At 43.2% G+C, this 26,413-nt stretch overlaps 1 protein-coding gene and 1 long non-coding RNA gene across 5 annotated transcripts in view; one reads left to right on the forward strand and one right to left on the reverse strand.

Annotated features, from left to right (window-relative positions):
* UACA (uveal autoantigen with coiled-coil domains and ankyrin repeats) overlaps positions 1 to 999 on the reverse strand; it is a 99,639-nt gene extending 98,640 nt beyond the window's left edge. The window contains exon 1 of the mRNA XM_008016059.3: positions 736 to 999. Within this exon, the coding sequence (XP_008014250.3) occupies positions 736 to 819 (84 nt within the window). The 5' untranslated portion in view covers positions 820 to 999. The remainder of the gene's footprint in view (positions 1 to 735) is intronic.
* On the forward strand, positions 1 to 25,943 carry LOC103245396 (uncharacterized). 4 transcript variants are annotated; one of them, XR_012091530.1, is made up of 5 exons: positions 1 to 249; positions 3,493 to 5,919; positions 8,906 to 9,058; positions 22,446 to 22,513; positions 25,577 to 25,943. It is a non-coding gene; the product is annotated as an uncharacterized lncRNA (long non-coding RNA). The 4 variants fall into 4 exon arrangements; XR_012091531.1 differs by lacking the exon at positions 1 to 249 and adding an exon at positions 1,109 to 2,026; XR_012091532.1 differs by lacking the exon at positions 1 to 249 and adding an exon at positions 1,109 to 1,516.
* Positions 25,944 to 26,413: the final 470 nt, after the last annotated feature.

Genomic DNA, 26,413 nt, shown 5'->3' on the forward strand with positions numbered 1-26,413 from the left:
TGAGGCCGCGCTACAGGTCAGCACCGAAAGCGCCCCGCACAGATCCCGCCCCACAGGTGCGATTTACACGACCCACATCACCACCCGACATCACCACCTCCAGGGTCACCACCCTGGGGGGTTTTGTCTTTACAACTAAGGCGATTCCCTCTGCCTCGCTGGGGAATCAAACTTCCCAGTGACAACGACAGCGGCCAGCACGGGACGTCCACCAGCCTGGCAGGGCTTGACGCTCAGTCTCAGACTCGGGTAAGGTCCGGAGTCCGGGCACTGTGGCGCGGGGTGCGCAGCCCTGCCCACCTGCCCTGCCCGGTGCGAGCCCCGGCCCTGGGGACGGGGGAGCCAACACGGCCGAGCAGGCGTGGGGAGCGGGACGAGCGCCGGGAAAGGAGAGCGATGAGGGGGGTCAACGGAAAGAGCGGAGTAGGGGGGCCAATCGAGGAACGCTGGATTTAGGAGGAGGGGGCCATAACCGCAGCACTGAAGTTTCTTCCAGAAGTTCGGAGGCTTGGGGGAAAGGGGTGGGGAAGAGACCCGTAGAGGCTCGGGTGCGGGGACGGGGAGGGTCCCCAGGGTCTCTGGGCTGATTGAGTCTCTGGCCTGAGAGAGGAGTCGCCAGGGCCGCCGAAGCCGAATTGGCAGAGGAAAAGCAGAGGAAGGCGGCGCGCGAGCTCGCCAGCAAAGGAGGGCTGCTCCCGGAGCGGAGCGCCAGGCAGCCCGGGCCGCGGGACTCACCGCGCTGGCGGCGGCGGCCGCGGCGCCAGACGACGCGGGGCCGGGCACGTCCTGCCTCCTCAGGCGGGACTTGAGGCTCTTCATGGCTAACTCTCGCCAGTCCCGCGCGCCACGGGCTCGGCGCGCCTGGCCCGCGTGCGAACCTTAAAGGTTGCGGGGTGCCAGCGCCCAAGAAGTTGACGGCGGCAGCTGCAGCAGACGCGGCGAGGGCTGCACCAGCCCCACCTGCCTGCCACCTGGGGGCCTAGGCAGCCGACGGCAACGGGCCTGAGGCGGGGCTCCCCTCCCGTAGCCAATCGACCCGCTGCCCTGGCGGGGGCGTGGCAAATCAAGACCAATCGGAATCCGGGAATGGGGCGGGACTTCCCTTTTAAACTGAGTAACACCCTTCCTCTCCCCGTTGGAGGAAAAGTTTGGGAACTTTAGCCCGGGAAGGGGCGGAGGAGGTGGGTGGTCAGAGGTGTGGAGAGGCGCGCAGGCCGGGCTTCAGGCCACCGGCGCCCGCCCACCTGGAGCTTAAGATCTGGAGAGCGCACGGGGTCTCGCCTTTGGCACCTCTCATCTTCCCGGACTCCCCTCCTCTGCACCCACGCGCTGTATACCAAGTAACGTTCCTTCCCTTCCTCTGGTCTCAGAAATTTCTGATTCTTGGTTACCTGCACACAGAACAGCTTTCGGGAGCAACTTCTCTTCAGTCTCCTGTTTTACTACCAAATCCTGGTGCCTGGAAACCACCACATGCATCAAAAATTCCAGAAATGAACAGTCTCTAAGAAATAAGGTGCTGATTGTGCAGAAAAACGTACAGTTAAGAAAGACCTTGAAAGACGTTATAAGTTACAGTACCAGTTACGTGCTCTATTATGTGTTGAGTGAGGAACCCGCCGTATTGGAAGCAAAGGGATGGAATGGGGGCGGGGCGGGAGGTAGAAGAGGTGCCATCAATTAAAAATTACTCCCATAGCCAGTAATGTAAGTTGTCAAAAAAAGTTACGCCCTTTTTTCTTCAAAAAGGTTTTTTGTTTTCTGTAGAAACACGTTACACGTAAACGTATAAGATGAAGTTAAAAATCATCCTACCTAGAAATCTGGGTTAATAAAAATTATTTAAGAGGTTGAAGAAACAGGAAGGTGTTCAGCACCCAGTAATTTGCTGTTCGTGTGACATCTTCAAAAGTCTTCTTTGGAGTCATTTTTCCCCCCAGCGAAACGTTTATTGTCGCATGCATCCATTTGAAAAGACAAACAGTCCACATTTCCTGATTAACAAAGGACCCTTTTTGTCTGAAAGGTCAGTTGCTTTCTTTAGAGTTTCTTTATAGTAACTCAAGGTTTTCTTCAAATACTGTAAGAAAGTTTTCAGAATTTCTTGGAGAGACAGCATTCAAAGAAGGTGTTAACCCTATACAACAAGTAAATAACAACTAACTACCCCCCAAAAAAATTACTAAATTTTATCTTGATTAGATCGTTGGAAGAAAATTTTCTTTGACTCCTCCCTCTTCCTCTAGATCTTCAGTCATTTAGTTCTTGTTTAAAGTTATCTTTAAAGTGTCTGTGTATGGTCAGTTACTGTGTTCTCACTGCCACTGCAGAGCCAAAATTATCTCATACCCGGACTATTATTACAGAAGTTCCCAGCCAGTCTCCCAACCTTAGTCTCTCAATTGTCCCATCACCAGTAAATTATCAGCCATCATCAAAAAGTCTTACAAAAATAATCCTCTTGCTCAAAAGCCTTCAGCAGCTAACAGATAAAATCTAACTCCTCTACTTGGCATGTAAAGCTGTATAACGTGGACGCGACCCTGTTCTCTAGCCAACATTGCAAGCAAATTACTCTTCAGCCCATTCTCCAAACATGGGTCATGGCTTTCAATTTCCACATCTTTATGCATACTGATCCTTCCTCCAATAATCTCTCTGTCTACATTCATCTCAGAAAATCCTACTCCCCCAAGAGTGATTGGCAGGGGACATGGGGGGCTTCTGGAATACTGTACTATTCTCTCTGGGTGCTGGTTACATATGTAGTGTTTTCAGATTGTGAAAATTCAGTGAGCCTGTACTGTATACAATATATACTCTTTTATGTGTGTGTTATGCTTTAACAAAAAGTTTGTTTTTAAGTGTATGCCCCTTCCAAGTGCCCTCCTCGCTATAGAACCTTCCCTGATCAAGTAACTGGAAGTGATCTCTCCATCCTCCAAATAGTTACAGCAATTATACCTCTCATACGATACTAACACATATGTGCTGAGCAAACCTTATTTCACTACTGGACTTCAATTTACTTAAAATTAGGGAATAACTGGCCGGGCGTAGTGGCTCAAGCCTGTAATCCCAGCACTTTGGGAGGCCGACGTGGGCGGATCACGAGGTCAATAGAGGGAGACCATCCTGGCTAACCGGGTGAAACCCCGTCTCTACTAAAAAATACAAAAAACCAGCCAGGCGAGGTGGCCGGCGCCTGTAGTCCCAGCTGCTCAGGAGGCTGAGGCAGGAGAATGGCGTGAACCTGGGAGGCAGAACTTGCTGTGAGATCTCTCCACTGCACTCCAGCCTAGGTGACACAGCAAGACTCCATCTCAAAAAAAAAAAAAAAAAAATTTAGGGAATAACTGACATATATTTGAATTCCCTAGAATGCTTAGCATGTTACAGGTGTTTAATAAATATTTCTGAATGAATTGACCCACTCTTATTGACTACTATAGCAAATTACGGTTGTTTGTTCTTTGTATTTATGTGACACAGGATTGGGATTCCCCCTATTGTGAACACAGATGGAATGATCTGAGGCTGTGGTCCTGCTCAAATATTTGTGTCTCAATCAACTCCTTTGCTCTGGACTTAAGATAAGCACCCATTTACCATCTAGTCCTCTGACTGAATGTTATGTGTTAATTGCTTACATGAGCACTGTCTCAGTAATTGGCTGTTGAGTTATTAATTGCAGTTGTATTGCATGTCTCCTGTACTGGTTGTCTCCTGTAACATCCAAGTTATCATAGTCCTGGTGACCGGCCTCCTTTTCTGTTGTTACTGGATAAAGCAAAGGAAACAGACAGAACCACAAGTATAGCTTGCATCAGGTTCCAAAAATGTTGGGCAAGTTATTTTTATGAACTGTCTGGATGATGTCCCCATGGTGTCTGTGTCCAATGGCCTTTATGGATTTTTCCAGCCTAGAAACTTGATAGCTGATGTCTGCTTATTCCCATTTGAGAGCAGCTAAGTAAATAGCACTGGTCTGAATATTCAGTAAAGCTTTTTTACGTTGATCTGGAAGCTGCCTATATGAAGTAAAGCCACTACTATTCGCATTCAACCAGACAGGTTGGGTTTTACTTTGTTAACTCTTGTCACTATTATTTATTTTTATCTTCCCTTCGGAGCAAAGGGCACTTATCAAACCTAGGTGAACTTTTGTTTGTTATCATATTGAGCCTAAATAAAATACTTTTTTTATTTCACTTCTTATTTTTTCCAATATTTATTTATTTACAATATATACCAGAAAGGGTAATGCATTTTTTAAAATTACTTTAATAGATTATATATACACATGGTAATCTCAAATGATACAAATGGAGCAAGTTAATCTGTTTACCACCCCTATTTTTTTGATCCCTGCTGTCGAGGAAGTTGTGTTCTGGATTAGAGAACAAACGTGTAAACTGTATGCTAACACATACAGCTTAACTGGACAATCACTTACTGAATGGTGTAGTAGGACTGCAGATGGTATTTAGGGAAGGAAAAGATCAACAGATAAGTTTGCCTGAAGGGAGGCCATCTAAGGTTAAGTATCCATTCAATGAATACTAACAGGTGAGAAGTAGTACCAGACCGGCAGAAGATACCCAGGGGGCCTGCCAAAACAGGGAAGAGAACACAGTTGACAGATGCTCACTGACAACTCAGATGATGATAACAGCAAAAACGATGACAAATATGATTTCTCAGAAAAAGAATAAAGAATCCACACACAGGGCCAGGCGCGGTGGCTCACGCCTGTAATCCCTGTACTTTGGGAAGCCGAGGTGGGCAGATCACGGGGTCAGGAGATCAAGACCATCCTGGCCAACATGGTGAAACCCCGTCTCTACCAAAAATACAAAAAATTAGTCAGCCGTGGTGGCGGGCGCCTGTAGTCCCAGCTACTCAGGAGGCTGAGGCAGGAGAATGGCATGAACCTGGGAGGCGGAGCTTGCAGTGAGCTGAGATTGTACCACTGCACTCCAGCCTGGGTGACAGAGCAAGGCTCCATCTCAAAAAAAAAAAAAAAAAAAAAAAAAAAAAAAACACCAAAAAGAAAAAAGATTCCACACACAGGCAGGGCATGGTGGCTCACGCCTGTAATTCCAACACTTTGGGAGGCCGAAGTGGGCAGATCACTTGAGGTCAGGAGTTCAAGACCAGCCTGGCGAACATGGCAAAACCCCATCCCTACTAAAATACAAAAATTAGCTGGGCGTGGTGGTGGGAGCCTGTAATCCCAGCTACCGGAGAGGCTGAGGCAGGAGAATCGCTTGAACCCAGGAGGCAGAGGTTGCAGTGAGCCAGGATAACACCACTGCACTCCAGCCTGGGTGACAGAGCAAGACTTTATCTCAAAAAAAAAAAAAAAGAAAAAAAGAATTGACATACAAAGTCTAAAATTTACACATAAAATGAGTCCTTTTCAAACATAAAGATCTCCTTCCAGACAAGCTTTAGTTATGAATTCTATATCCAATGACTTCTCTCTTCATTTTCAGAACTTCTTGCTGCTCCTAGTAGCCCCGAGGACCCAGTGAACAAAGCCAGTGAATAATTCCATGAAGGGGCCCATGACATCAGTCATTCTCTCCCAGCTCAGATGCCAAAGCGAATGGTTGGCAGAACCACGTGTGGCCACAGAGTCATGAGGAAGGGCACCTCTACCCAGAAGTCATAGGCAGCCCAGGAAATGAGAGACTTGACGCAGTTCTCACACCCTCTTCTCTTGCCACATTGAAAACTAAAACATTGCATAAACGAGCTTTAAAAATAAAATACATAGGTCATCTTTGGCACTAACTTTAAAACAATCTGTATTTTTAGTTAACTCGCCAAAGGCTGCATCTTAGAAAACTAGAATGAGAAGAAGAAAAGGGGGAAAGAAGATAGTATCTGCTGCATATAACCATAGACCCTCATGTAAGTTTTCTTAGTTACTCAGCACTAAAACTTCAAGGGATATCAATTCCTTCTTACAGAAGCAACTTCTTTCGTCTCCCCTGTTGAGGATTGTTATGCATTTAGCTATATATGTTTAGCAATCTTGAGTTTACCACTTATCTTCCAAAGAAGGCTGCTTTCTACCTCTCTCTGTCTTCCCTGGCATTTATGGACTGTCATTCACTTATGACACACCGAGTGTGCCATTAGTTTCCATACTAGACTTCCCCAGCATAATTGACCTCATACCTAAAAGCAGTTGAGATAACCACTGTGATTTCTCTGGATTTAGGTTTAACATCAAGTCTTGATTACACACAATCCAGAAGTACCCTTAGCTTCACTTTAATGGTAAGACTGATGGCCCTGAGTGCTTAGGGTTGAAAGGCAAAAAAAAAAAAAACCTCTTGATTGCCTCTTTTAAAACAGGCTACTCAGCCTGGAGCCCAGATAAACACCAGGAATTTGGTTCTGGGATCAGTAATCATCTTACTCCACAGTAAACTTTACCGGACCTTGGAGTTTTCTTATCTTGGCCAGGATACCAAGATATGTGCAATGAGCCGAAAAACTTTCAAAACTTCAGCACTGTCAAATAAGTTGGATAGAAAAGTTTCTTGCTTTTAAATTTAAAATATGGCAGATAAAGGCTATCTCTATAGATTTTAAATGATGGTTTTACTTGTCCTGCTTGTATTTTTTCCCCTCCAGATCTCCAAGGAGACTTTTAAAATTCTGGTGAGGTGTTCGGTAAATACTCTTAACTGAATTATCAATTACTAGTAAATTACATGCTGGTTCAATACCACCAGTTACTCCATGACAACCTTTGCTACTCATCCTAACAAAAGAACACAGCAGACAGAATAAGTTAAGATAAATCTCACTTTAAAATGTACTTGGGAGATGACCCAAGCTTTATGGTGGATGATGAACAATGACTTTACAGTCATTTAAATTGAAATTGCTATTGACTGTATTGGTTTCAGTTATGGGAAAGGGAAAGGGAAGGTCATAGATAAAATCTGGATATACAAATGTTCTAATAAAGTTATATATAAATGTATTTTATCATATTTTATATCATATAAAATTATCACTAGTGTTCATATGCTTTAAATGTACTATTTGGAATTCTTTCATCAAATATCCTTATAAATTAATATATCTTTAAGTAAATCCCGATTTTTACATTAAAAAGGAACCCATATAAGTGTAGATAAAATGTGTGTCTTAGGCCAGGCACAGTCACGTCTGTAATCCCAGCATTTTGGGAGGCCAAGTCAGGCAGATCATTTGAAATCAGGAGTTCAAGACCAGCCTGGCTAATGTGGTGAAACCCCATCTTTACTAAAAATACAAAAATTGGCCGGGCATGGTGGTGGGCGCCTGTAATCCCAGCTGCTCGGGAGGCTGAGGCAGGAGAATTGCTTGAACCTGGGAGGGGAGGCAGAGGTTGCAGTGAGCGGAGATTGCACCATTCCACTCCAGCCTGGGCGACACATCAAGACTCCCTCTCAAAAATAAAAAAAGAAAGAAAGAAAAGAAGTGTGGATTTTAAAAGGTTAATTTAAAAAATTACTTACTGCATGATATAATACATGATTGATTGATTGACTTTTTTAACATTTGATTACCAAAAGACCCATTCTCTTCCCTTTCTGGAAGGAAATAGTTCGTGAAAAGTATTTTCTGCAGGCTCCTTCTTCAAAACTACTTGAATCAATGTTTGTTTTCATTAAAAATTAAAATATAATTTTGTATCCAATTGTTAAGTAATACTTAACTACAACATTTATTTGGGAGAAATGTTTAAATTAAGATACAATTCTTATATACAGTAGCATTATTCCACATTGCATTTAGGCCATCAAGACTATTTTAATAGCATGTTTTATTCAAAGAGATGTGTCCACTCTTATGCCTTCATGGATTAACCAGATAGATATATTCTTTACATCATCTATTTAGTACAAATATCAAAAATATTTGATAATAATGAATCAGTGTATGCTTTCCCTCTTGCTGTTTTATGAATGTTGTTGCCACAAACAAAATATTTAAAGTAGCCAATAAATTAAAATACCAACACATACTGAACTTCAAAAGAGCTACATTTTAATTTTGCCAGGCTAGGGAGAAGCATGTTTTATGCTCCATAAACTTCAAAACCCTCCCTGGACCTAAACAATAATTAAGAACAGTTCCTTTGAACCTTAGAAGGGTGTAGTCCATGAATTTACTTGAGATCAAGACATCCCATTTTAAGGCTAAACTAAAAGGCGTATTTCTTCTACTACTGAGACATTGATCTCTAAGAGAACAATAAACTCTCAAGATCCATGAACTTTTTGGTTCATAACTCTGAAGTGACACTCATCAAGTCAACAAATACAAAAAAGCCTAAAACCCCTAACACCCAGAGGATTGAGCTCTTATTAGGCAAGTCAAACCCCAACTAAAACTACCTTGGGGAATTCCCAAATATGAATCACAGCAAATCACCTAGCAACAATAAAGGATGTTCATAAACTCTTGCAGCCAGAGAGCTCCCATTCAATACTACATGACTCCAAGTCAACATTCCTTGACAGGTAGCTGTGCAGTCCATGCCAGAATGTTAACACTTTGAATGCTTTTGTTTAAATCACACTTCCATCCAGAAAGAAATTGAGGCAACTTGTAACAAATTTCATTACCATACTTCCTGACAACAAAGGGAGGAAATCAACCTCAGGAAGGAAGAACTTATGTTCACTATTGGCGAGAGCGTGATATTCATCCTCGAGTTTGAAATTTGGCTTTCAGCTTCCCAATAGCCAAGGCAAAACAAAAAGTAGAAACTAACAGTGACAGCTTTAAAACCAGAAAAGGAAAAGGCACTGAAAATTCTCAACAGAGATAATGCTTTCCTGCTGCTACATTCTGCAATAAATTTCTCATATGAATGTGCCTTTGCTTACAGGACTGTGAGCAATGGAATAGACAACCCCCTCAACTATAAGAAATATCTTTGTTGGGTGTCCAGCGTGTTCATTCCTCCAGCAAGTGTTGGTTATCAGATGACGTGTGAGATGATACTGAGGAATCAGCAGGGAACAAGTAAACAAACAAATAAGTAAGTGACCAAGATCAATTCAGAGAATGGTATATGAGGAAAATAAAAAGGATAATGTACTAGACAACGAAGTGGGAAGCAGGGGTGGGGAGAATGATTGTAGATTGGGTAGTTGAGGAAAGTCTTTCTGGAGAAGTGACTTTGAACTAAGGTCTGAATTACAGAAAGGAGCCTGTCAAGCATAGATGTGGAGGCAGAACACTCCAGGCAAAGAAGACAGCCAATGCAACGGCCCTAAGCAGTGCGGTATGGCTTGGCTTGTTGCAGGAGCATACTGAAGGCCAGTGTGGCCGGAGTATAGTGGGAGAAGAATATGGGCAAGAGAAAGTTGGAGAGACAGGCTGGGGCCAGCACAAAGAGGGCCTGGTGGACCAACGAAGGATTTCGAATTGTGTCCTGATAGGAAGCTAACTAAGTAGGGGATGATGTGATCTTATTTATATACTAAAAAGATCTTTCTGCTGCTAGGGAGATAACTGATCATAAAAGACCAAAGGGGAAAGCAGGAAGGCATGAGCAGGACTGGGATACAGTCTAGAAATAGAGCTGCCTCGCTGGTAGACTGGATGTAGGGAGTAAGACATTAAGAATCTAGGTAGGTAGATGGTGCTGCTTACTGAACGGGGATGACTATGGGAGCTATGTTTCCAAGGGAAAGTCAAGAGTTCTGTTTCAGTTATATTGGTTTAAGTCACCCATTGAGCATCCAAATGAGGATATATTAAGTAGGAGGCCTAAATAGCAAGAGTGAAATTCATTAATTTGGAAGTTATGGCCAGATAAGTGTAATTTAAAGCCATGAGGCCAGATAAAATCTGTCATGGAAGAAGAGGGCCAAGGGCCTAGATGTGGATACTGCAACCTTTAGAAATCAAACAGAAGACTGGGTGCGGTGGCTCATGCCTGTAATCCCAGCACTTTGGAAGGCAAAGGCGGGTGGATCACCTGGGGTTAGGAGTTCAAAACCCCATCTCTACTAAAAATACAAAAATTAGCTGGGCATGGTGGCAGGCACCTGTAATCCCAGCTACTCGGGAGGCTGAGGGAGGGTTGCACCACTGCATTCCAGCCTAGGCGACAGAGCAAGACTTCATCTCAAAAAAAAGAAAAAAGAAATCAAACAGAGAAAAAAGGTACCAGCAAAGAAGACTGAGAGGAAATGGCTAGAGAATAGGCAGAAACTAGAGAATGTGACACAGCAGCCAGGAGAGGGTGGTTTTTCAAAGGTCAATTCTACCATATACCACTGAAAGATGGAGAAGCACAGAGACAGAGGAGCAACCACTGGGTTTCGCAGCAAAGGGTGTTATTAATAGCCTTTACCAAACAATTTCCATCACTTTTGGGGACAGAAGCTAACGAAAGTAGACTGGAGAGACAATGGGAGGTGATAGGGTGTTCTGAAGGAGAGCAGAGAAATAGGGATAGCAGCTGGACAATGACAAGATATCAGTGGAAAGTTTTTTAGTTTAAGGTGGGAGAAACTAAAACATTTTTTGTAGGCTGGGAGGAGAATGATCCAGTAGAGGGGAAAGGACTAATGAAACAGAGAAGGGGGACATCTGTAGAAGTTAAGTCTTTGAAGTCAAAGGGGATTTGATCCCTCAGTTAGGAGCCTGGACATGTCATCTGCAGTAACAGGATAAAGGCAAAAAAAATGCAGGTACAGATAAGTGTACGGTGGTATATTCAGTGGAAGGAAAAGACGAAGGTCCCAACTGGCCTGCTTCTGTTTTCTCATAAATCATGATCATCACTTTAGAGGGAGATGGGCAATGAAGAAACACCACTTTTGGAAATTTGAGGACAGATAAGAAGATAAGAAATAGCCAATCTTTTTCAGTCTTACAATTCCAAAATATCAACTTGGTCTGCCTGATCTATGAAATACCCAATGTGATTCTGAGAGTGTGAAGAATTTCTCAATTGATAATTTCTCAATCTTTCTACTAGCAAAGGGATTAGCTTGTACAGGAACTGCCAATATCTAAGCCACCAAATAGCAAATGCTTAATTAATGTTCCTAAGCTATAGAAGGATTGGCCAAAACATATATTCAGCAAAGCACCACATCTCACCCTTTTCTGTATGTCTACCCCACAGCACAAAGTACTACTATTACTATTACTATTACTACACAATCACTAACGTTTACTGAGATATTACCATGTGCCAAGCACTGTGCTAAGTTCTTTACATGTATTTCTTTTAATACTCCCAGCAAAGAAATGAGCAGTATATACTACTGTTATCCTAGTTTTATGAATGATGAAGCTGAAGCTTCCAAACGCTAAATTATATCAGTATTAAAGACCATGCAGTTGTCCATGAAATGGGAAGGACAGATAATTAACTATTATCAATCATGTCATGTAGTTATGAGTGGAGTTGTATAAATAAGTGTTAAACCAAAACCTAGTAAGGTATTTATGCTTGTAAATAGTTTGCCCATATACAAAAAAAAAAAAAAAAACCCAAGACTTGATTAAAATGATTTATACCTATAGTGATTCACTATAGAAAGTTAAAATAGGCTTGGTGCAGTGGCTGACACTTGTAATCCCAGCACTTTTGGAGGCCAAGGTGGGGGGATTACTTCAGGCCAGGAGTTCTAGACCAACCTCGACAACGTAGTGAGACCCCATCTCTACAAAAAAAAAAAAAAAAATTAAAATTAGCCGGGCATAGTGGTACACACCTGTAGTCCCAGGTACTGGCCGGGGGAGGCCAAGATGGGAGAATCACTTGAGCCTGGGAGGCAGAGGCTGCAGTGAGCCGTGATCACACTACATCATTCCAGCCTGGGTGACAGAGTGAGACCCTGTCTCAAAAAAGAAAAAAAAAAATTAAAATGCTTCAGACAGAAAGTCCGAACTGAAAAATGGAAATTTGGAAAACCCTGTTGACAGAACAAGGTCTGTTGAAGAAGAGACTCAACCAGTAGTATACTGGTAACCTGTTAGACAGCTGTATTTTTATAAGTGGGAATAGGGGGCCTAATTTATAGCAATTGCCAATTTCAATGGTATAAATACGTCCACCATGGAATTCAGACTATCAGTGTGACATCAATCATCCCTCAAAAATTCTTGAAAATCTACCAGTCAGCTCTTGTGAGTCAGTTCCAGCACTCCACTGGAAGAAGCTAATATGAACCCTCTGGCACCACCAGACCTCATGTTTCCTTGGGTATGTCTAGCAAGGATAACTTTGGGATCTCAGAACTGCAGTCAGCCGGAGGTTTCAGCCCTTCTCCTTTGGACCAAACAAATGAGGTAAAAAAGGAACACTGGGCATGAATTATGCTGATTCTAATGTATTTTTGATATTGGAGTTAGGAATAGGTATGAGAGACCATCTTGTTTCAGTCTTTGCTTTTTGCTTGTGTTTTCTCTCTTTTTTTCCAATGTATTGAAAAGATTAATTGAATAAAATACAATCAGATATTGAAATGAACATAAACATTGGATATAGAGATTGGCAGAGTGATCACTTCCTATGTTTCAACATGCTTGTGTGATTCCATATCTGTATTCCTAAACAGTACACAGCTTCCCCATATGAGCGCCTGAGAAGTTGGTGTTGATTTATTGGATAAGTGACTGAGTTTTGTGTGTGAAAACAATTCACGCATAGAAATTTAACTTAATGCCATCTTAAAGGATTCAGTGACCTAATTTCAAGTTCATTAGCACTCACCAAACAGTGCATTTATAAAGTCATGGGTGATTGTTATATGAACTTTCAGAATTATGTCTTTCCGGTTTCATTCTTGATTCACATCCAAACAGGTATGGTTTAGACTCTAGGATTGAAACAAGAGTCTAGGGTAGAATCAAGTTTTTTTTCAAACTTGTCCCATAGATTTTTAAAAATATCAGAGTTCCTGGTGTTATAGGAACACTGCATTCTTTTGTCACCTCCAACAAAAAAACTAGTCAATGCTGCCTAAAATTGAGATTCTAGATAAATATCTCAAAAAACAAATGAATAACAAATAATATTATTAAAAACAGGGAAATTTTAAGCAACATGAGAACTTATGACAGAGAGAATTAATTTATTTATTCATTAAATATTTGCTGAGTATTTACTTATTAAGTGCCAGGCACTGTGCAGAATCTTTGAGTTTCATCATTGCCTCCAAGGGACAAAGATTCCTGTTTTCCTCAGATATATCCACATGACTAACTGCCTTACCTCCCTCAAATGTCTCTTTTTTTTTTTTTGAGATGAAGTCTCATGCTGTCGCCCAGGCTGGAGTGCAGTGGCACGATCTCAGCTCACTGCAACCTCCGCCTCCCAGGTTCAAGTGATTCTCCTGCCTCGGCCTCCCGAGTAGTTGGGATTACAGGCAAACGCCACCATGCCTGGCTAATTTTTTGTATTTTTAGTAGAGATGGGGTTTCATCATGTTGGCCAGGCTGGTCTCAAACTCCTGACCTCAGATGATCCACCTGCCTCAGCCTCCCAAAGTGCTGGGATAACAGGCACCAGCCGCCACACTCAGCCTAAATGGCATCTTTTCATGGAGTCCTTGACCTATTCTGCCTTCCCCATCCCTGCTGCTTCTCAGTCCCCTAATTTTTTTTTTCCATAGCACTGGCATACATGTTACCTTCTGAAATACTAAACCGATTATATATAGTGTATCAAAAAGTTATAAGTGCTGGAGTGATTGGAACAGGGTGAGAAAGGGTAAGAGAGGGAGGAAATGACCCGAGAGAGATAGTGGGAGCAGGAGTCTAGATCACGTAGTGCTTAGCAGAGTATCGTAAGGGCTCAGGGCTTTTATTTGAGGGGCATGGGAAACCACATCAGGGCTTTGCAGTAATCCAGGTGAGAAGCAATGATGACCAGACCAGGTTAGTAGCAGTAGAGAAATGATTGGATTCTAGATAGATCTTGAAGGTTGAGCCAGCAAAAATTGATGTGAAATATGAGAGAGTCAATTATGAATCTGAGCGCCTGGAAGGACAGAGTTGTCATTAACTGAGATGGGGAAGGCTGTGGGTGGAGTGGGTTGTGGAGAGGAAATAGAGAAGATAAGGAGTTTGGTATTAGCCATGTTTATTATGAGATGTCTATTACACATCCAAGTGGAGATGACACGTAGCAGGTTTGAGAAATGATTCTGGAGGCCAAGAGGGACATATCAAATGGAGAGATAAATATGGGAGTCATCAACATACAGCTGGTAGAAGACTGCATGAGGTCACCAAAGGAGGAAATATAAAGAGGCCAGGGACTAAGCTCTGGGACACTCCAGTATCAACCAATTGGAAGACAAGGATCCTACAAAAGAGAAGGAAAAGTGCTATACAATGAAGAAAAAGGAAAACCAAAGAGTATGGAGCACTGGCAGCCAAGTAAAGGAAGTATATCAAGGAAGAGGTCACGGTCAGCTGTGTCTCTGCTGCTAATCAGTGTGCTGGGTGAGGACTTAAATTACCATGCATTTAGCATGATGGAAGCAAGCCATTGGTAATCTGGACCATGGGCAAGTAGTGTTGAGGGGGAAGTGAGAACAAAAGTGACTCAGTGGCTTTAAGAGGAAATTGGAGGAAAAGAATTAGAGACTACATTAATAAGCAACTTCTTCAAGTTTTGCTGCAAAGGGGAGTGAGAAAATGGGGCAGATGTGGTGGAGAAGTTTTTCTAAGATGGGAGATAGTAACAGAATGTCTCCAAGCAAATTTTATATACATGGTTACATGTACACACCCCAACTTTAGCGCTTGTATTATTCCATTTACATGTTTGTCTCCCCTAATAATTTGTAATAATATATACATTCTTCCAGCCTGGGCAACATGGCAAAATTCCATCTCTACAAAAAATACAAAAATTAGTCAGGCATGGTGACATGGGCCTATAGTCTCCACTACCCAGGAGGAGGGAGGATCATCTGAGCCCAGGAGTTCAAGGCTGCAGTGAGCTGTGATCGTGCCATTGCACGCCAACATGGGGTGACAGAATGAGATCCGGTCTCAAAAAAAAAAAAAAAATCTTGAGAACAGGAACCTCTTTTTACTCAAACTTTATATGCCCATAGGCTAACCCAAAGTACTCGTTTTGTATCATAGCTTCAGCAAATCGCCATGAATGTAGCAGCTTAAAACACACAGCTCTATAAGTTAGAAGTCTAACACAGTCCTCACTGAGCTAAAATCAAGCTCTGGCAGCGTGTTCCTTTGTTGCCTTTGTCTGCTTCTAGAGGCTGCCCTCATTCCTTGGCTCATGGCTCCTTTCTTATCTCTAAAATCAGCATTCCTTCCATCTCTCTGACTATGTTTCCACAGTCACATCTCTCTGACTCTGAACTCAGCTAGGAAAGATTTTTTTATTTTAAGGAGGCAGGTAATTAGATTGGACCCACCCAGATTATTCAGGGTAACCTCTCCATCTCAAAGTCCTTAATTTAATCACATCTACAAAGACCCCTCTGCCCTGTATATGGTAAGTTATTCACAGGTTCTGGGGATTACAACGTGGACATCATTGCGTGTCATTATACTGCCCATAATATCCAGCGACTCACACATAAATAAACAAATGTCTGGAATACAAGCCTTATACATTTTTTGTCTCATGGCATTTGTCATACTGCATTCCAAAGGCCTGACTTCCTTAAGGAATTGTAATCTCTGTATGAGAGCAGAAACTGTTTCACCTTTGTTCTTCACTGCATTCCCAGCACCTAGCACAAGACACGAAGTAGGTGCTCAATAAATATTTGTTGAGTGGCTGAATGAATAAATAAGTGGGTAAACCTATTCTATCATGTGAGCTGCCCGAGCAGATCTCTTCTTTGACCTCAGCAGATAATCTCACTCCCTTAATGGAAATGTGGCTCCTTCTCCAGGAGCGGGGCCAGTTTATCTTCCTTGCCTTGTTACTTCTTTCAGCGACTGAGTCTACCTTTAGCACATCTTTTTCCTGAGGCACCCACTGAGTTCATGCCATCTGCTATGCTAATTCACATTAAGCTGTTAGTGACTTTATGACTGGAAGGACATGTTTAATTTTTATAAACATGGAAAGACATGTTTACTTTATTTTATTTTATTTATTTATTTTTTTGAGACAGAGTCTCGCTCTGTCGCCCAGGCTGGATGGAGCACAGTGGTGCCATCTAGGCTCACTGCAACCTCCGACTCCCGGGTTCACACCATTCTCCTGCCTCAGCTTCCGGAGTAGCTGGGACTACAGGCGCCAGTCACCACGCCCGGCTAATTTTTTGTATTTTTAGTAGACGAGGTTTCACCTTGTTAGCCAGGATGGTCTCAATCTCCTGACTTAGTGATCCCCCCGCCGCGGCCTCCCAAAGTGCTGGGATTACAGGTGTGAGCCACCACACTCGGCCCCAGAGCTTGGTTTTATACATTTTAGGGAGACATGAGACATTCAATATGTGTAAGATGTATATCGGTTCAGTCCAGAAAGATAGGGCAGCTCAAAGAGGGGAGGGTGCTTCCAGGGCATAGGTAGATAGGAGACAAAGGATTGCATTTTTTTGAGTTTCTGATTAGCCTCTCCCAATGAGACAGTCAGATATGCATTTACCTCAGTGAGCAGAAGGGTAACTTTGAATAGAATGGGAGGCAGGTTGGCCCTAAGCAGTTCTCACCTTAACCTTTCCCTTTAGCTTAGTGATTTGGGGGCCCCAAGATTTATTTTCCTTTCACAGCACAAAAAGTTTTAAGTATAAAAGCGTATATATTGAAAAGCAAATTGGCGTTCACTCCTGTTCCTGATACCTAGTTTCCTTCCAGAGGCAACATCTTCTACTTCTTGGTTTGCTTGTTTTTGTTTATTTTGAGGGAAGAAGTGTAATCTAATAGGCATACTCTATGCATGTGCAACTTTTTTACATAAACACAGAAGTCTCCTTAAAAAAAAAAAATCCCTTTTCTACACCTTGCTTTTTAATTAACAGTATCAATCTTTCCAACAGTGGCTTAGCATACCATTAAATAGAGGGTACAACAACTTAGCAAACCTTTATAAATCAGGCCCTCAAGAGATGATTTGAGTGTGGCGGAATTTCAGCATTTGAGGCAGAGAGAATATGAGCGGTCCTGTGTGTGGGAAAGGCAATGGAGAGATCTGTAGTGTTGGTGGGGCACTTGGAAGCCTAGATACGTGTCACAAGAAAATCTCAAGGAAAACAACGTAGACAGGGTTGCAATGAGTAGAAGGGAGCAGGAATGCAGAGGCCAGAAGAGGGAAAGCCATCAGGGCAAAAGGAGTGGGCACTCAGGGCTCTTCACAGCCATCTGGACCCAACCTGTCCCGATGCTCCAATGCATCTTCCTTTTCTTTTTCTTTTCTTTTCTTTCTTCTTTTTTTTTTTTTTTTTTTTAATAGAGTCTTACTCTGTCACCCACGCTAGAGTGCACTGGCATGATCTCGGCTCACTGCAAACTTCGCCTCCCAGGTTCAGGTGATTTTCCTGCCTCAGCCCCCTTAGTAGCTGACATTACAGGTGCCCACCACCATACCTGGCTAATTTTTATATTTTTAGTACAGACAGGGGTTTCGCCATGTTGCCCAGGCTGATCTCAAACTCCTGACCTCATGTGATCCGCCCACCTCAGCCTCCCAAAGTGCTGGGATTATAGGCCTGAGCCACCGTGCCTAGTACCAATGCATCTTCCTCTACTTCCCTGAGTGCCTCACCCCTCTGAGCAGGAAAGTTTCCTCTCCCATTCCCTAGCCCTAAGCAGGCACATTCCAGGGCCTTTGCTCATGTTCTCTCGTTTTCTGGGATGCATTTGAAACCGTTGACACGCCCTCCCTCCTAAGCTCTCACCTGTCCAGGTCTCTGGGTCACCTTGCTCTACTGGTACTTCTGCTACCTCTCTGAACTTTCTTCATTCTCTAAATTCATTGGTTAGGCCTGTCATAACAAAGTACCACAAACTGTGTGACTTAAGCAACAGAAATGTATCATCACACAGTTCTGGAGGCCCGAAGTCTAAAAGCAAGGTGTTGGCGGAGCCATGTTCTCTCTGAAAGCCATAGAATAGAATCCTTCCTTGCCTCTTCTAGCTTCTGGTGTTTGCCAGCAATTCCTGGTATGCTGCCCTTGTAGATGGGTTGCTCCAAGCTCTGCCTCCAAAATCACATGACTATTTTTCTACATCATCTTTTTAATAAACTTATCTTTTTCTTGTCTTATGAGGACACCAGTCATATTGCATCTTACTCCAGTATGACCTCATCTTAACTAATTATATCTGCAATGACCTTATTTCCAAACAAAGTCACATTCACAGGTACCACTGGTTAGGACTTGAACATGTCTTTCTCGGGGACACAGTTCAACCCACAACACTTCCCATAAAACAGTGGTCTACAAAATAGGGCGGGACCCGTCTCAGAGTGTATGAGATGATCCTTTGAGGAAAGGGAAGAAATTTCTATTTCTATTTTTTTTTCTAAAAGATAAAAAAATTAAGCGTTACTAATAATATTTAATATGTGGACTGATAACGGTGGCCTCCCCTGTATTCTGTTTGTCAGAGCCCCGTGTCATGCCCAGTGAGTGGTGAAAGCTAAAGGAATAGTAGACTTTCCTTAGCGCTGAGAGGATGACAATGGAGCCCCTGATTCTTGTTCAATTTCAGCACGTTCCCACATATTGCAATTGGTGTGCTTTCGAGTATCATTAATGTGGCTACTTTTATGAAAACAAGACCTTTAAATAGTAGACTCTATATACTACTTTGTCCTGAGATGAAGCATGATCATAAAAGTACTTTAAAATTCAATTTCAACATGAGGTTGCACTCTATTTTACAAAACTACAAATTTTCCAATTTTGCTAGCCTTTTTTCATGATGGCAAATAACAATAAGTAGTATGCTACCCAGCAAAAGGTATGGAAAAAACAAAACTTCTGAGTGTATGCCTTCAAGATAAATGCAATATTTTAACAATGAATAAGAAATAGATTTTTTTCAAAAGGCACTCATGTGGAGAGCATATTGAAAATGGACATTTGAAAATGTTTCCACTGTTAGATAAAATAACATGTTTCTTTCCAAAACTCTTATAGCCTTCCATTTCTGGCAAGAAGAACGACAACATGACCTTAAAACGATCATGCTGGTCAGGCACGGTGGCTCATGCCTATAATCCCAGCACTCTGGGAGGCCGAGGCGGGTGGATCACCTGAGGTCAGGAGTTTGAGATCAGCCTGGCCAAAATGGTGAAATCCCATCTCTACCAAAAATACAAAAATTAGCTGGGTGTGGTGGTAGGCGCCTGTAGTCCTAGCTACTTGGGAGGCTGAAGCGAGAGAATCACTTGAACCTGGCAGGTGGCGGTTGCAGTGAGCCGAGATCATACCCCTGCACTTCAGCCGGGCAATAGAGTGAGATTCCATCTCAAAAAAAAAAAAAAAAAAAAAAAAAAAAGAAAAGAAAAGAAAACAGAAAATTATCATGCTATAAAACATTTAGTGATGTTGAAAAGAATAATTATTGCTAACGCATAACAGAGTTTCTAAGAAAGTCAGGGCAATTCCCAGGGCCAAAACCAAAGAAGGAAATAAAGCCCAGAGCTTCCACTGCAGTCACCGCAGCTTCCTGGTAGAGCCTGGAGACAGGAGACACCACCCTGGGGTGGTGCCTTGAGGAAAGGTACAAATAAAAATAAAAATTGCTATTTCCAATTACTTTCTTTCTAAAACTTGTAAAAAAAAAAATTAGCTTCTCTAATATTTACTATGTGGACTGATACCGGTGATCTCCTTTGCATTCTATTTGTCAGAGCTCCACGTCATGCCATGTAAGTAGGAAATGCAATATTTTACAGGTATATTTTATCAGGTATTTTATCAGAGAGCTGAGTCTTCTGTGAAAAAAAGCCTTGGAAAACATTCACTCACCAGCAAAGAGACACCTGGGAAATAGTATCAGTGTGGGCCTATTCTTTTGATAGGGGAAAAGGAAGTCTCTATTAAGGATTTTTCTTTTCTTTTTCTTTTCTTTTTTTTTTTTTTTTTTTTTTTGGTAAAAAGGGTCCTGCTCTGTCATCCAGGCTGGAGGGCAGTAGTGGAGTCACAGTTCACTGCAGCCTTGCTCACTGCAGCCTTGACTTCTCAGGCTCAAGAGATCCTCCCACCTCAGCTTCCTGAGTGAGTGAGTAGCTAGGACCAAAGTGCTGGGATTACAGGCGTGAGTCATTGTGCCCGGCCAGTATTTCAGTATTTCACTTAAGCAATGTGAAGAGCAGAAGTTGAATATTATAGCAGCAAATCCTCTATACTAGCAAATGCTCAGTCCACTGATATGGAAACCACAGGTTCATCTAAACGATGGAGAAGTCTGTATAATGATGTTTCCTTCAACAAGGCCTTACGGGATCCAGCAAGTCTTTGAGGTCACGTATGCTCATCTTCCTGACATCTGTCCTATGCACGTAACACATCTGCAACTGACTGGCTCAGTTTAAACCTGAGGCTAGCAAATTCAGAGCCAAGGGACCAGTTAGTCTGTGTTTCCCATTCTGTAGCCACATCTTAGCCTATTCTCATTCTACTTTACGTATGACTTCTACCCATTGCTAAACATTCTCCGCTGACTTTACTGCCGGGCACAAATCTTTCTTTGGCCATTTCAGCCTATAGGCGTTTTTCCTTCCTGTAAACTTGCATCACATTTTCTCTGTCACTCACCTGATTTTTGATAATATTTGGTTTGAGATTGACTTCACTGGATCTTATTTCCCCTCCAAGTTACTTGCTGTCATCAGGAAGCATATTGAAATCTTTGGCATCTTTTATTTATTCTTTTGGAAGCTTAGACCCACCTCTGTTCTTGGTATAGATGTTTAGTTATTATGTAACTATTATACTAAGCATATAATAATAGATACAATATAGACATATAATCATATATGGACATGATTATGGCATGTTTAAAGTTTTGAGGTGAAATGCCATCCTAATCAGGATTGGTTTCATTCTGAAGAAATTTCTTAATGATTGAGGAGTAGAGGTGAGGAAGGTATAGAAGAACAGGCTAAGATCATATCTCACCTGTACAATACAACTCACTCACTCCTTTCATACATTAAGGTTAAATTTCAAAGAATCATATAGCATAGAATGACAGCATGCTGGTTATCGATTTATCACTTCTCATCTTCACACCCCTCTTCACTTCGCCTGCTAGTGATACTGGTGCTGGATCCCAGAAACGTGTCTCTTCACCTGATGGCATAATGCTAAGCTTTGTCGGTGGAGGGTTCTGGAGGGACACTGCAGGAGAAAGGGGCCTCTCTTCCTGGTTCTCAGGTGCTTTCTTTTCTTCTTCCTCCAGTGGCTCCCCAGTGGTCAAGGGTGGGACTCACCCCCAGCAAGTTTCACTTTAACCCCACAGGCAGCTTCTGGCAAGTCTCATAAGTATCCTGACTGGCTTCTCAGCACTCCCATGTGCAGCTTCTCAACAATACTTTCTTTTTCTTTTCTTTTCTTTTTTTTTTTTTTTTTTTTTTTTGAGACAGAGTCTTGCTCTGTCACCCAGGCTGAAGTGCAGTGACACGATCTCAGCTCACTGCAAGCTCTGCCTTCGGAGTTCACACCATTCTCCTGCCTCAGCCTCCTGAGTAGCTGGGACTACAGGCGCCCGCCACCCCGCCCGGCTAATTTTTTTGTAGTTTTAGTAGAGACAGGGTTTCACCATGTTAGCCAGGATGGTCTCGATCTCCTGACCTTTCAACAAGATTTTCTAGCACCCAGTGGATGCCTGCTTGCCTGCCAACCCCAGTCTGTCGCACCCAGCAACTCCCTCCGCCATTCATTGGTGACAGCTGTACCTTCTCTGTAAGGTCTCTGTCTCCGCATAGCAGTGGAGACTCTCCAAATTTGTCCCTTTCTTGGGTTCCCTGTTTCAGCCCTAGGGGGGACCCTAAGCTGCTCCCTCTATCTGTATTCCTGTATTCTTCAGAGTTCACTTTACACTTTAACAGCTGACTCCCTGCTATTAGTTAATATTTTTTTTCTTTTTTCTTTTTTTCTTTTTTTTTTTTTGAGATGGAGTCTCGCTCCATCGCCCAGGCTGGAGTGCAATGGCGCGATCTTGGCTCACTGCAACCTCCGCCTCCAGGTTTCAAGCCATTCTCTTGCCTCAGCCTCTGAGTAGCTGGTATTACAGGCACGCACCACCATGCCCAGCCAATTTTTGTATTTTTAGTAGAGGCGAGGTTTCACCATGTTGATCAGGCTGGTCTTGAATTCCTGACCTCGTGATCCACCCACCTCAGCCTCCCAAAGTGCTGGGATAACAGGCATAAGCCACCACGCCCGGCCCTAGTTAATAATTTTTTGTGTTAAACTTTTGTTCCAAATACTGTGTGATTTCTTTCTCCTAACCAGACCCTGAACACAGAGAGATACAGAGAGAATCAAAAGGAACCATTTTCTACAATTCCATCACTTTACAGGTGAGGAGATTGAACCAGAGGGACAGGGAGAGGGACCAGAAAAGCAAATGTCTTGCCTTTCACACAGTGAGAGGTAGGATTAGAGGTGGAAGCCGTATCACCTAGTAGACAATATCAGTAGTGACTACACTGTACTCACCCAGCTCAATGACTGGAATATAAGAAGGGTTGCATAGAAATGTGTTGAGTGAGTGAATTAATGAATTATGGCTCTGAGGGCAAGGCTTGGTTGGGGAAGTTCAGGGAAGAGGAGGTATGAAGGTGTAGAGTCTTTCATAATGATAAAGTAAGTTATCAGTGAGATAAGAAAACTATGCAGGAGAGACCAAGATCCCTTGGCAGATAATTTGCCAGTTACTTCTTAATGGAACAGACTAACCCAGCAGCTTGACTTCAGCCTATAGATGATCTGGTGATTTGGGGTTGATTTTTTTTTCTTTTTTTTCTGAGACAGAGTTTCGCTCTTGTTGCCCAAGCTGGAGTGCAATGGCATGATCTCAGCTCACTGCAACCTCTGCCTCCTGGGTTCAAGAGATTCTCCTGTCTCAGCCTCCTAAGTAGCTGGGATTACAGGTGCCTGCCACCACACCCGGCTAATTTTTTGTAATTTTAGTAGAGACGGGGTTTCACTGTGTTGGCCAGGATGGTCTCAAACTCCTGACCTCAGGTAATCCACCCACCTTGGCCTCCCAAAGTGCTGGAATTACAGGCATGAGCCACTGTGCAATCCCCCCAGTGACTTTTCAGATCACCCAGGCTGCCCAAATATTTACCAGATGGAGGCGGCTTCTCTGGAAGGGTCCCCAACCTAATTGGTTTGTGGCATCCAAGAGGAGGCAACTCGGCCTGGCATGGCCAACATGGTGAAACCCCATCTCTACTAAAACTACAAAAAATTAGCTGGGCATGGTGGCAGGCACCTGTAATCCCAGCTACTAGGGAGGCTAAGGCAGGAAAATCGCTTGAGCCCAGGAGGCAGAGGTTGCGGTGAGCTGAGTTCGCGCCATTGCACTCCAGCCTGGGCAACAAGAGCAAAAATCTGTCTCAAAAAAAAAAAAGAGGAGGCAGTTCTCTGTTGTGGCCAAAAATCAAAAATCAATGGCAATAAAGGAGGCCCCTCCAGAATTGACCCCATCTCCCACCCACTCTCTTGAGATCCCCACAACCCACAAAGCAGTGGTTTGGATTTTGTAATAAGCAGTTTGTCTTTAACAACGATGGTTTTAGCATGGCGGGTGCCAATACAGATTCTCTGAAGCATTGGCCAGGACCCAGGAGTTGCCCCTAATTTCTGATTAAGGCATGTTCAGATAGTAAGAGAAGAAAGACCAGTCTAGCATTTCAATTAGAACAGGGTGATGTGATGGATTCGGCTTGGGCAAACTCCTTTTAGATAAATTGTTTTGACAAGTTCAAGAAAAAGGAGGGGATTCTAGGAGTAACAAGATGAAGTGGAAAGAACACTAGCCCTGAAGTCCAGCTCTCAGAGGTCAAGTCCAGCTCTGCTACTGACTGATTGTATGATCCTGGCCAACTCACTTCACTATTGGAGCATCAGTGCTCTCTTCTGTGAAAGTTTCACCTAAACAATTTCTGGACCCCAGCAACATCTTAAGAGATTATGGGATTCAGGGCACATCTCCTCTTCATCCACTGCCACCTTCAAAAAATTGACTTCTGTATGTTTCAGAGTAAATGCTATTCTTTAAGAGTAAGGGTTTCGCAGCCAGGTGCATTGCCTTACACCTGTAATCCCAGCACTTTGGGAGGCGGAGTGGGGTGGATCACCTGAGGTCAGGGGTTTAAGACCAGCTGGCCAACATGGCAAAACCTTGTCTCTACTAAAAATACAAAAATTAGCCGGGCCTGGTGGCGGGTGCCTGTAATCCCAGCTACTCGAGAGGCTGAGGCAGGAGAATCACTTGAACCCAGGAGGCAGAGGTTACAGTGAGCTGAGATCACTCCACTGCACTCCAGCCTGGGCGACAAGAGCAAGACTCCGTCTCAAAAAAAAAAAAAAAAAAAAGTAAGGGTTTCATTTTGTGCCTATCTCAGAGCAAATGACCAAAAGTGTTTCTCTTATGCATGTATTCGTTCAGTTATTCTCTGAGCCCCTCCAGGGCTTGAAAGAAGTGCCTGAGAACTAATCCTTTTTCAGGCTCACACACTCAAACCCCTCCTCTACATATTTTTCCGGCTCAGTGGCATACTCTAACTCCTCCTTTTCTGTACTCACAGCAGTCAGCATCTGTTCAACTCATTTCCTAATCTATCCCATAATCTCTCTTTCAGTCTAGAGTTTAGCCATTAAATTGTTACCTCATTTCTCAAAGTCATTTGCCATATCTCTAATCAGATGTGAGATCTGAAGGGCGGAAACTGGACCCTGCACTTTCTACCTCCCACAGGATCTAAGTCAGTGTCCTCCTCACCGGTAGTCCTCAATTAATGGTCCTTAACGGGTGGGTCCATTAGCATTGTGGGTGTACAAAGGCATGTAAGTGGACGATCCTATCCTCAGGAAAGATTCAGTGTAATTAAGGGAGACAGTGCGACCTGAAGAGTTAGGTGACAGTTGCAAGCAACATTGCCAGGCCTGTGATTCATTGTCAATAAATGCAATAGGTCAGTGGTTCCCAACCTTTGGACCCTGGACCTCTTGTAAACTACGGGTTATGCTAAGCATCACAAATCCTTCTATCTGTAAGATGACTCAGACATGTCTCAGATGGTAGTCCCCTCCCCACTTATCTATGGTTTGGCTTTCTGCCATTTGTTACCCGTAGTCAGCCAAGGTTCAAAAATATGAAATGGGAAATTCCAGAAATAACCTTTTGATGAGTTTTAAAATGTGAACTGTCCCACTTTATCCAGCCTGGGATGTGGACCCTCCCTGTGTTCAGTGGATCCACACTGCAGACGCTACCTGCTCATTAGTCACCAGGTAGCCATCTCTGTTATAAGACGACTGTCACGGTGTCATGGTGCTTGTGTTCAAGTGACTCTTATTTTACAGGATAACAAGTCCTTGAATAACGTTGTTCTTTTTTTTTTTTTTTTTAGCTGGAGTCTCGCTCCGTCGCCCAGGCTGGAGTTCTGGAGTTCAGTGGCTTGATCTCGGCTCACTTCAACCTCCGCCTCCCGGGTTCCAGCAATTCTCCTACCTCAGCCCCTGGAGCAGTTGGAATTACAGGCACGTACCACCACACCTGGCTAATTTTTGTATTTTTAGTAGAGACCCCCGTCTCGAACTCCTGACCTCAAGTGCTCTGCCTGCCTCTTCCTCTCAAAGTGCTGGGATTACAGGCACGTACCACCACACCCGGCTAATTTTTGTATTTTTAGTAGAGACCCCTGTCTCAAACTCCTGACCTCAAGTGCTCTGCCTGCCTCAGCCTCTCAAAGTGCTGGGATTACAGGCATGAGCCACTGCGCCCAGCCTCTATTACAATGTTGATAAGAAAAAAAATCTATTCCTGGCTGAGGCCGACATCTGTGTAGAGTTTGCTTGTTCTCCTCATGTCTGCGTGGGTTTCCTCCCACATCCCAAAGATATGCACATGAGGTGAATTTGCATGTCTACCTCATCTCAGGATGAGTGAGTGTGGGTGTGAGTGTGGGTGTGGGTGCACCCTGTGAGATAATGGCACCCTCTCCCGGGTAGGTTCCCACCTTGCACCCTGAGCTGCTGGTACAGGCTCCAGCTACCCATGACTCTGAACTGCAATAAAAAGGTAAATAATTATCTTACTTGCTTTTAATAATCTTTCTTAAATACATGCATAGCTCACATTTATTGTAAGGTTTAATATGAGTAGTTTGGCTTATAGTTAGAAGTTTAGTGATAGTTTTGTCACCAGAAATATGCTGAGGGAACTGAACTATTGTTTGTATCATTAA

Source organism: Chlorocebus sabaeus, chromosome 26 (genome assembly GCF_047675955.1).
Source record: "Chlorocebus sabaeus isolate Y175 chromosome 26, mChlSab1.0.hap1, whole genome shotgun sequence".
Taxonomy (NCBI): Eukaryota; Metazoa; Chordata; class Mammalia; order Primates; family Cercopithecidae; genus Chlorocebus; species Chlorocebus sabaeus.